General features: G+C 54.4%; 1 protein-coding gene across 4 annotated transcripts in view; it reads right to left on the bottom strand.

Annotated features, from left to right (window-relative positions):
• The window catches only part of Tspoap1 (TSPO associated protein 1), a 28738-nt gene extending 17645 nt beyond the window's left edge, over window positions 1-11093 (bottom strand). For all 4 annotated transcript variants that reach the window (XM_031352991.1, XM_031352992.1, XM_031352993.1 and 1 more), the window contains exons 1-14: window positions 9376-11093; window positions 8589-8696; window positions 8222-8350; window positions 7523-7702; window positions 6775-6960; window positions 5443-5520; window positions 5268-5351; window positions 4918-5007; window positions 4639-4761; window positions 4328-4432; window positions 2715-2765; window positions 2375-2395; window positions 1488-1692; window positions 792-964 (exon numbers count right to left, since the gene is read on the bottom strand). In XM_031352991.1, the coding sequence (XP_031208851.1) occupies window positions 792-964; window positions 1488-1692; window positions 2375-2395; window positions 2715-2765; window positions 4328-4432; window positions 4639-4761; window positions 4918-5007; window positions 5268-5351; window positions 5443-5520; window positions 6775-6960; window positions 7523-7702; window positions 8222-8350; window positions 8589-8696; window positions 9376-9702 (1860 nt within the window). In that variant the 5' untranslated portion in view covers window positions 9703-11093. The remainder of the gene's footprint in view (window positions 1-791; window positions 965-1487; window positions 1693-2374; window positions 2396-2714; window positions 2766-4327; window positions 4433-4638; window positions 4762-4917; window positions 5008-5267; window positions 5352-5442; window positions 5521-6774; window positions 6961-7522; window positions 7703-8221; window positions 8351-8588; window positions 8697-9375) is intronic.
• Window positions 11094-11112: the final 19 nt, after the last annotated feature.

Raw genomic sequence — 11112 nt, 5'->3', positions numbered from 1 at the left:
AAAAAAACCAAACCAAAGAAACAAACAAAAAAGGAACTAGAAGCAAGAAGGAAAACACCCTTTGTTTTATCCCCGTGACTGTGCCTCCTGCTTGAACCCCACTGGAACTCAGAACTTAGATCTCCTGAGGCTAGCCCAAAGCCAGTGCCATCATTTTATCCCACCAGGGGGCAGTAGAGGCCCAGGGCTGGGTTCTATCACTTTCTGAAACTCGGGTTAGTAGTGTTGCTTCTGGCCTGACCCTCAACTTTGTAGGGTTCATAGGTAGAAAGAGAGACAGGGCGATCAGAAGAGCTGTGGATGACGTAAGAATAACCACAGCTGCCATACGGTGGGTATGTCCTGGTGCCCTCATAACACTCTTACAAGGCAGATTTGTCACCCACAGTGTACAGATAGGGAAACCAAAACCCAGAGACGCTGTGGGTGACTTTCCTAAGACAAAGCTGGGATCTGAATCCAGAGGCTTGTGCCCTTTCTCACATAAGCAACTGTCTCCACTGCCGTTGTTGCATATGAACAGACTCATTATGTGAACCAGGCGCCAAACTGTCTCCTCCACCAAACTCAAGACTCTTGGGCCTCTCTGGACTCCAGAGAGGTACTGCTGGTAGGCAGGCCCTGGAGAGCAGGCTCCACCTGAGTTCCTGGCCATAAGAGGAATCCACAGGCCTTCTATGTCCTAGCTTGGGATCACTAACCGCCTAACTCCTTCTGTAAGAGGTCAGGACCCACCCCTGCCCCTTCCCTAAGCCAACACCAGAGCCCGGAGTCCCTGGCCCAGCACTAACCTCTGGTGTAGGACATGACTTGGGGCTGTTGTGGATGGACTCTGAGCGAGAAGAATTAGAAAGAGACTCCGCTTTCTTAGCTGTCCTTCGAGGGACTGCAGTCAGAGTGGCAAGAGCAGGCTCAGAAGATTTGGGGGCACAGCGTCCTGGGGAGCCCGGTGGGAGGTCGAGATCTAAAAAGAAGATGCCAATGGGTTTGGGATCTGTGGTCTGAGGAGGGACTGGGGAAACAGGGTGGAGCTTCCTGGATATGGGCATCTGGCCTTTATACCCAGATTTCTTAACAATAAGGGAAATCTTTGAGGAGAACCTCACTGTGATTCACATGTATCAGAATCCTCAGAGTGCTTGATGGAATGCATTGAGTTCTTCCTGCCTCATGGCTTAGGAATTGATCGCTTAGAGAGGTTAAGCACCATGCTAACTCCCATTGACTGGTAAGAGAGTGGAGCTAAGGCCAGTACATCCAACTGACCTTCAATTCTCTACTCTTCCTAAGACCCTGATACTGACTGATAGAGCTCAACTCCCAGTTAGAGGCATCCAATAGCCTGAGGTCTTAGATTTAAGGGGGTGTGTCTTTAACTTGCTGTGTGACTTTGTATGAGTGGCTGGCCTCTAATCTTAAACTCCTTGCATTATACAAAGTCCTCAGATCTGAGGATTCCAGATCAGTGTCACGAGAGGACCCCTTACCTTTGGGGCCGGACCCCTGGCAGGGCTGAGGGGTTGAGCAGCAGCAGTGGGGTGGTGGGTGGTCCCCAAGGGCATTACAGCCCAGGGCTGAAGTAAGCAAATCCAGAGGGCCTGGGTGCAGACGGAAGGCCTGGAGCTCCTGCGCCAGAAGGCTGAAGCGCTCAGTCTGGCTTCGGCACTGGCCCTCAAGCTCTCGAACCCGGGCCTGAAAACAAGACCCAGTAGGATTGGCCAGGCCTAGCAGAGCTGTATAGCACTAGCCAGCTCTACATAGTGCCACATCGGGCTTTTGTTTACACATGTGTCTCTGCCACCCCCAGCCTGAGCACCAACCTAGGGCACCAACTCTCAGACCCAGGCTAGTGACACACTTGCCTCAAAATACTTAGAAGCCAAAGGGATCTCCTCAGCCCATCATCACCACCATCAACACAAACTCAGTTTTCTTAGCTCTGTGCCGAGTTGTTCTCCCATAGGCAGTGACTCTCTGCCCTCAGAGGAATGGAAAAGAGGTTCTATGGGAAGCTAGGGGTGTCTTTGGCTAGAATGGGCCAGTTCTCATGACCTTTATTCAATTACCAGGCAAGTCTCTAGATCAAGGGCTCACACACTGGCAGTGTCATAAGGGAACATGAGTCAATGGGTGATGAACTTCCTCATGGTCTAAAACAACAGGTGGGAAAGCCCTGCATCTCCCAAGCTCAGTAGCAGGTTTGGGATAAAGACAGCTCATGTGCCCTGTAAGTTCTCTGGCTTATCTCTGGAGTCTCAGGTCTGCCATCAGCAGAGGCTCCTCTGTTGGATATTAGAGTTGGTCCCTGGGGGAACAGATATGAGAGGGGTGGGGAGGGGGCACCCAGGATGTGGAGGGCATAAATAGACTGTACCTGCATGGAATCCAAGGTAGACTGGTGAGGAGAGAGAACATGGAGAGATTAGAACACTTAGCTCTGTGGGTCAATAACCCAGAGTGGGAGGGGAAATGAGGAGCCTCTGACAGATGGATACCACCCTGTCAGTGCTCGGAGCTGATAAGGATACAAAGGACATTTCAAAGGGAGAGCAGCTTCTGAGATCAGTGGCAATGGGTGACTATAGCCACAAGACTCGGGAGCCCTGTCCCTGTATATCCAAGCCTAAAAAATAAAAGGGGATTCCACCCGGCCTCGGAGCATTAAGGGCCCTCCTTCTACTCCCTCCCACTCCTGTATACTCCAAGGCCCCTACCTCCAGCAGCTGAACTGCTCCCTCATGTTCCCTCTTGGCTTCTGCCTGGGCCTACAAACAGGAAGAGGCAGAATACTGGAATGGAGGCTTGCACAACAGACCCAGGGTGGAGAATGAAGATGTATGAGGGAGGGGAAGAGGGAGAGGCAAGAAAGACAAGGGAGACACAGAGAGGGAGGAAAGGAGAGGGAGTCTGGGGAGCCAGGAGCCACAGGGTTTCCTCCAGACTCCTGCTCCGAGCTCTACTTTAAACAGGAACAACCTCCCGTTCTGGTGGGCGAACCCTACCCAACCTGTCTGTGGCTCCTTCTGAGCCTCTTCCCCTGACTCTTGTCTTCTATCCCTCAGAATGTCAAGGTTCCCCTGGACACAAGCCATTTTATCCTCTCTGCTGTCTTCTGGGCATCTCATCAATGGCCACAAATACCCACAAGGTCAGCCTTTCCATAGCTCCAGACTCGTGTCCAGCTGTCTGTCATGTGTCTGTTTGGATTTTCAGCATACCTCCCAAACCTTCAAAACTTGAAACCTGAGGTGCCCTGTCCCCTAAAGTTGTTGCCCTGTCCAAATTAGTTTTTGTCAACTTGACCCAACCTGGAGTCGCCTGGACAGAGGGACTCTCAATTGAAGGGTTGTCTTGATCAGACTGGTCTATGGGAATGTCTGTGGGGTGCCCTCTTGATTACTGACTGACATAGGAAGGTCTATCCCACTGTGGGCAGCACCACCCCTAGGCAGGTGGCCCTGGGCTGTATAAGAAAGCTAGCTTAGGGCCAGTTGTGGTGGTGTGCACCTTTAATCCCAGCATTCTAGAGTCAGTGCCAAAAAGGAGCTCTGTACATTCAAAGCTATTCTGCTTTACATAGAGCATTCTGGAACAGCCAGCGTAATATAGTAAGACCATGCCTCAAAAGCAGGAAAAGAAAGAAAGAAAAGAAAAAAGAAAAAAGAAAGCTAGTTGAACATAAGACATTGAGAAAGCCAGAGAGAGAGTGCCAGTAAGGAGTGTTGCTCCATAGTCTCTGCTTCAGTTCCTGCCTGGACTTCTCTCAATGGTGGACTAACACCTAGAAGTGTTTGTCACAGCAACAGAATAGACTACCATAGTTTACCTTCACACTTCCCATGCTGGGGTGGGAGACATGAAGACCTATTCTCCCCAGGATCCAAGTAGACAAGGGGTGACACAACAGGGGTCTTATGTTTTATCCCCAAACTATATATCCGGTCCACCTACCTGTCTATCCCTCACTGTTACTTGCACCCTCCTAGACCACTGTCTCGCATCTGCTCACCTGCTGGAGGCCACGCCCAGAACCCCTCCCACCAGCACAATCTTGTGAAGTTAGGCCTTGTTTCCGGCATAGAATCGCTCTTATTTTTTCCCTTTTATTTTCTAAGTCAGGGTCACACTTCATCACCCACACTGGCCTCCAATTCAGGATCCTCTGCTTGGTCGCTTGACTGGTCAGGAACCCTCATTTTACTCCCTGCTGTCTCCCCAGTGTTTAGCACATGGTAGTGGGTAGACGAAACAAGCTTATTGGATGAGTAGGTGGCAAAGCTGGGGTTCAGCCAACCAACATGCACCCTTCCCTGGTTCCTGATCCCACCTGCTGCAGCCTCCGGACCTCCTCCTGCTTCTCCTGCAGGCTGAGCCTAGCCTGCTCATGTTCCACCTCCAGCTGCTGCCGCCGCTGGGCCACCTCCCGCATGTGCTGAAACACAAGACGATGGTCAAGGCCAGAGCTTTTCCACCCCACCATTTCCACAGAAGACTGAAGTCCAGGTAACCTCAGCTCAACGAAAACCCAAGAAGGATGTGACAGAGGCTGGCAGCCCCTGACCTCCCTCAGGCCCTAGGCCCTAAAGCTCCACATCTGGCTTCTTGTTCCACCTTCTCTTTATGCCATGAGCCTCTCACCTTCAGCACCTGCTCCAGGCTCTCCAGCTTGCTTTGCAGGCCCTGGCTCTTGCGAAGGGCTGAGTCCCTCTCCTGTGTCACCCCCAGGAGCTGTCCCTTCAGCTCCACATTCTCCCACTCCACCTGGAGAGAAAGGGCACATTGACAGGGGTGGGTGGGTGTGTAAACTCTATCCCAGGAGCAACTAGCCAAGGGATGGGTGGACAGTTCCCTTCAAACTCCACCCGGAAAGGAGACCTTGAGGCACAATTCTCTCCAGAGATGTAGCAGAAACCAAACCTGCTCCTTCTCTGTGGCTCTCCCACTGAGCCGAGAGTTCTCCTCCACCAGGCGGGCATTTTCATTCTGGGCTGCCCTCAGCTGTAGTTCCTGTGGAGTGGAGTCACACAAGTGCTGAGGAAGGGGTTAGAACTCCCTTTTCTCAGCCTCTCATGTTGAAGGATCCTCCCTCCCAGGCAAGGCCTCCTGTGGAAACCTGCCATGGTCAGGAAAGAAACAAGAACAAGAGGATTCTGCAGTTCCTGAGGATCTGGGGATGCGAGTGGAGCTGAGGGAGCCTGAGATTTCCCTGAGGGGAGCTAGATTCTGGATGACCGGAACTTACCAAATCCTGGGTAACCGGAACTTACCAGCTCCTCACATCGCCTCTGCTTTTTCCTGGCTTCCTGCTCCAGGCTCTCACATTTCTTTCGCTTCTTGCAGAGCTCAGACTCCTGTGGGGGTCAGAACCAAGGGCCTCTCATGGGCAAAGGGTACAACTGCCCATGAGAGTAGGCTGCCCCTGGCCCTCAACCTAGGACTTACCAGCTGTTGCACCCTTCGTTGTTTCTCTGGTTCCCTTAGGACCACCTGTGGGCTATCCACATCATCCTGAAGTATGGCCTGCAAATATCCAGGAGCAGGGAGTATGGCACCAGAGAACAGAGCCTCAGCATAGCCTGTCCCCAACCTAGCCTGCCAGTGGGAAGATCTCACCTCATGACCAGGTCAACGATGACATCTCTGCCTAGGAAGTGGGTGAGGGGTGCTGGCTGCCCACCCCTCCCAACATCTCCAGCTGGCATGGAAGGATAAAGGTTGCAGCCCTGTATCTGTGAGTCATGGTGCTTTGAGATCCCAGGACCCATGTGTGCCCTGGGAGATGGGTCCTTTATCCAGGCCAAAGCTTTCCCGTTTTAGCTTGCAGCAGCCGCACTGCTCTGCACTCAATAACTGTCCTGGACGTCCTTCAATGACTAGCAAAGAATTAGGAGGCTGCTTGAATTCCCCAGGGATATATGTGGTGTTCTTAGAGCAAGGGTTCTGGATCATCCTGTCTGAGCTTGGCCTAGAGTAGTGTAAACCTAACCAGACCCTCCTGGCTTCCGCCAAGCCCACCCCCATCAGCTTCCCATTTATTCCTGCAAACTTTAGAGGACAGATTTTGATAGGCAGTACATTTTCCTCCACGGGTCAGTCAGACTGAGGGGCAGAGTCTGAGCAAGCAACATCACCCCTTCCTGCACTCTGACCCGGTGGTCACCATCAAGTTTTCCTTCCTTCTAACCTTTTTTCCAGGAGGCTAATCTAAACGCTACCCACCTAGGATGGTGAATAGGAGCAGGCCCCTGGGTCCTGAATATGGGTTCCAGGCCCTCCGGGCAGTAGCTATCTAGCCCCTCACTCAATGAAGGTCTCCCGTACCTGGAACTGAGTCGTATGCAACGCCCCGCCGGGATAACCCGGGCCAGGCCTGGCCGCCGGGCGGACGCTGAAGGGGGCGTCCCCGCTCTACCGCAGCTGCGGGAGGAGGCGGTGCGGGCTGGGCCCCGGGCGGCTGCCAGGGCAACCAGGGATTTGTGGCCGGGCTGTACCACTATCGACACAGCAGGGGCGGCCAGGCTGGCCCCGTGGGGCGCAGGCCTGCGGAGGGAATAACCCCGAAACCCCCAGGGGTAGGGCGCGGCGCAGGTACCAGCGTCGGAGACTTGGACAAGTCCCTGTTCCCTAGTCTCTGGGAAAGCTCCTTAGACCCTGGGAAAGCGTGCATTTCACCACGGGGTCCCCATCAGAGTTTCGGGCAGGGGTTCATTCCCGGATCGCCCTGACCTCCGCTTCTGAGCACACTCACACACCTGCCCTTGCGCAGGCGCTCACCTCTCCCGGGGCCCCGGGGGCCGGCGCCCCTACTCTGGAGGGAGCAGTAGGACCCGGGGACCGGGCAGGCCGGAGCGGCTCCCGCTGGTTGCGCAGGGCGATCTGCCTCTGCAGCCGCAGCACCTCCCGTTGGGACTCGCGCAGCAACCGGTCGAAGTCCCGCATATGCAGCCACTGGGGACCTTCCTGGGGTGGGGCGACCAGGAGCCGAATGAGTCCTAACCCCTTCTTGGCCCCTAATCACCTTCAGCACTGCCCGCTCTCTGCCGTACTGAGTCGGTTCGTCTGCGCGGGAAAGTGCGCATCCTCCCATGGATATATGGTTGGTCATATAAGCATGAGTATGCAGCCACATGCCTCCCTGGCCCATGGGCAGACATTCACAACAACTCGTTCACTGGGTGCACGCCGTGTGCCTGCACTGTGCTGAATGCCTCGTGAACAATCCTTCACACAAGCGTGAACTATGTGTGGATTCCTACAGACAGATCCACTGGCACACAGCATCAAGCCTGGAGCAGGGAAATGTCCAGGTCTGGGACTCATGCATGGCTCCACCCCCTTTGGTTCAGGCGCCTTCTCCCCACTCCCACCTGGGCCGTTGCCAGGGGAACCTACTCCCGAGCAGCCTCCACCTCTCCGTTTCATTTGCATCTCATTAACATCTGGTCCACATCCCACACTCCAAAGCCGGCATCCTTGTGTAGGACCCAGCAGCAAGAGAAGCCAACCGCCCATTCACACGCACCTTGCCCACCAGAGAGAGTCTGGCCTGCAGCTCCCTGCACTCCCGCTGCAAGGCAGCAATCTGTTTGTCCTTGGCCAGCAGAGCACTGGCTGTCTCACTGAGGTCTCGGGCTCGCTGGCGAGCTAGAGCTTTACGGCACAACTCCAAACTGGATCCGGGTCGGGGCACAGGGGCATTCACCTAGCCAGAGGTGGGGTAAAGCCAGTGGTCATCTGAGGGCTTAAGGTACACCTCCCACTCCTCATCTTCCAGAAAATTAGGATGAAACCCAGTCTGGAGCCTCAGAGACACTGAATCTCATTGAACCCCATCCTGGCAGTCCCCAACCAGGATTGAAAGCGTTAACACTATATCTCAGTTTAGGCTTTGAGGACACTGTTAATTCAGGGCTGCCACTATGATGGGTCTCCTCCCTGCCCCCATTCCCGCCCCACACCCCAGATGAGCTCAGCAGGAGGCTGCAACCATCTCCAGCACGTGTTAATCTAGAATTCTGCTCCCTGACTTCTCAGGAGCGTCCTCATCCACCCCTTTCCCTCTGGTAGCTCCAAACACCTTTCAAGCTCTCCCAGGGCCAGCCCCTGGACTCCTGCTTTCCTGGGTACTAAGTCTATGACTCCCAAGCCCACTCCTTGTGGCCTAGCTTTGGTTCTCCTCTTTCCAAGTCATCCACCCAAACACCCTGCAGTCTGTCCTCACCACCCTCATGTTGGTTTCCTGCAGCTTCTGCGCCCTCTCCTCCAGGCGCTTGGCAATGACTGCCAGTTCAGCATTCTTCCGCTTTAGCCTCCGTACCTTCTCCTCCGTCTCTGGGAAACTGCTTTTTCTCTAACAAGGAGTCAGCCAGAATTGGACTGTGTAGGGAGAATCCCACAGACCCATTCCTACTACCCAAGCCCTAGGCTGGAGCCCGGGCACACAGTGAGATCCTTGGCAGTGGGTACTAAGCAAGGGTCCACTGGGGTTGGGGCATGTGATTATGTCACCTGTGGGTACCTCCCTCCTTGGAGAGAATGTTTATGGGGTGATCAGGGTGCTGAGGGAGACCTCACTCTCCAGGCCTCACCAGCATCTGGTTTTCCTCCTTCAGGATGGTACAGCGCTGCTGCAGTTCCCCCAAGGCCCTCAGCAGCTCCAGATTAGGCCTGTCCCCGAAGCCTATGTTGAACTCGGCCTGGCATAAGGAAGGACCAGGTACAGTGTCTCAGAAACCTACTCAACCTAGACAGTCTTCCATGTGCAATATCTCCCTCTATAACCCAAGGAGTGAAGAAGGGTCTCTCTTGTGTCCCAGGCCTTCAGAGAGGGGTACTCCCAGGGCCTAAGGAGAAGAGACAGTCTTGTCCTCCATGCCTTCTGGGGCAGCCTCACACCATTCCAGGGCATTTCCTGCTCGTTCCTCTATGCTTGCCTTTCTACCCACAGCCTTCTAGGTAATGCCAGATCAAACTCCCTCCCCATCTCTCTAGACATCTTGGATCTGTAGAGTCCCCTGCTCTCCCCTAAAGTCCTGCTTCCTCTTCAGTAGCACACTCACACCCACCCACAGCATGATCTTCCTTGACTCAGCCTAGCACCGAGCCCACCTCCACACCCCCCGGCATGCCCAAGATCCCCCCAGACAGACTCGTGGTGGAAGAGACCTAACATAATCAGAGAGAGACACATGCACACACACACTGAGGGGCAGAGCCGGAGAGAACAGAACGAGGCCACTTAGATTCCTGTTCAATGAAGGAAGGACAGATAATCACATAGACTCACAGACAGAGACAAGACAAGACAAGAAATGTGGGCAGTAGGGCTACAGGTTATGGCCGGTCCATCTTGCAGCCCTCCTCAGCCTCTCTTACCTTATAAGCCTGTGCGTCCTCATCCTCCAGCCTGGAGCAACTGTACCCAGAGCTTTCTGCTTGCTGCCCCAGCTTGGGCAACCCGGTCTCTGTTCCTTTAGGGTCAGTATTCCCAATAGACCCAGGGCTATGAGCTCCCTCAGGCTCGGAACTCTCTTCAGACCTCAATCCTTTAACCTGCAGAGCTGTCGGAGTACCAGCAATGCTTGGAGATGCATCTCCAGGTTTGCACCCCTGGCCTTGAGTCCAGTGCTGCCAGGCAGGCAGTGCCCATGGCTCCATGGCTCCAGGGTCTCCAAGCCGTGGAAGGGTTGTCAGTTGCTCCATGGTTTTGGCAAGGGGCCCCAGAACCTAGACCTGGGGACATCACCCAGCCAAGCGGGGAGGCTGACAAGGGTCATGCCAGACTAGACCATTCTCCCTGTAAGCGTTTGGCTTCACCGAGGCTCCATCAGAGGTTGGCTGAGCTCTTCCCACCCACGGAGGAGGCTTCAGAAGGTATCAGGGTTGCCAGACTGGAGCTGGGGGCATGTCAGCTATGTTTGCTCATGGTTCTGTGTGTGTGTGTGTGTGTGTGTATGTGTGTGTACGTGGGGGGGGCAAGGGTGTCCCTGGGTGTGTGTGTGTGCAGAAGCCACCACCAGTAGTGCCTGGCTGAAGATATGTGTACGTGTGCTTCCAGGTCTATCCCTGCAGGTCAGTTATGTTTTATTATGTGATTGGAGGATGAATACCCCCACTTGTGTATGTGGAGAAGGGTGGTGCTATGTGTCACTGTCTGTGCCTATTTAAGAGTTACCAGTTGTTTCTGCGTGGGGTAGGGGCTGTCTGTATTGCAGGGCTGTGGCAGTGTGTGATGCTGTCGCTGGTCCTATCTCAGTGTTGTAAAGCCCCGTGTATCTGTGTGTCTTTCAGTGTCTGTGAGTCTGGCCATCCATCACGACCCCTCTGCCTGGATAGGGTCCTCGGGAGTTTCTGGGAATGATCCCCAGTGGTCCACTGTGGTCCTTTATCTCCAGTATTTCTCTCCGCTGCTGCTGATCACTTGCTTGCTGGGTGGCTGGGCGGTCCTAAGGAGGCCTGGGTCGATGAGCTGCTTGCCTCATAGTCTCTGCCTCAGCTAGTCTCAGCTCGAGGGACTGCAGGGGTCCCTCACGGTCCCGGAGCTCCCCAAATGAGATGGTGGGCACGAAGGAGGGCAGAGCCTCAGAATGGGGAGGGGGGAGCAGGGGAGAATCATCATCCCTCCCTTCCCCCTCCTCCTCCCCTCCTGCCCACCAATAGGAAGTCAGCTGCTGGTTTCCATGGTGATAGCGCTGGACTGGTGGGCTGGACCGGCTGGCAGGCTGGCAGGCTCGGGACAGAGGAAAAGAGCAGGTTCCTTGCTGGATGGTAGCTTAGAAAGCTACCCCGCTGGCCCCCAACATGGCCTCTTCATCCCCTTGACCCCACAGACCCTCACTTCCAGGGTGCAGAGGAAAGGGAGTAGAGATAGTCCTTTCCTTTCAGGCAAGACTGATGGAGATAGGACAATGTGACAGAGACCTAGCCATAGAAAAGGACAGAGCTGGAATGGTGGGATTTAGGATAAAACAAAGAAATAAAAGGCTGAAAATAGAAAGACGAGCAAAACTACAGTGTTGAAACAGGCTGAAAAAATTACTATAGCTTCTCCATGGCAGATCGTATTTGGGGAACAGCCTAGCCTTCACAGGCCAGCGGGGGGGGGGGGGGGGG

Source organism: Mastomys coucha, unplaced genomic scaffold, assembly GCF_008632895.1.
Source record: "Mastomys coucha isolate ucsf_1 unplaced genomic scaffold, UCSF_Mcou_1 pScaffold5, whole genome shotgun sequence".
Taxonomy (NCBI): Eukaryota; Metazoa; Chordata; class Mammalia; order Rodentia; family Muridae; genus Mastomys; species Mastomys coucha.
Note: the sequence above shows the minus strand (reverse complement) of the source record. Positions and strands in the feature narration are given on the sequence as shown.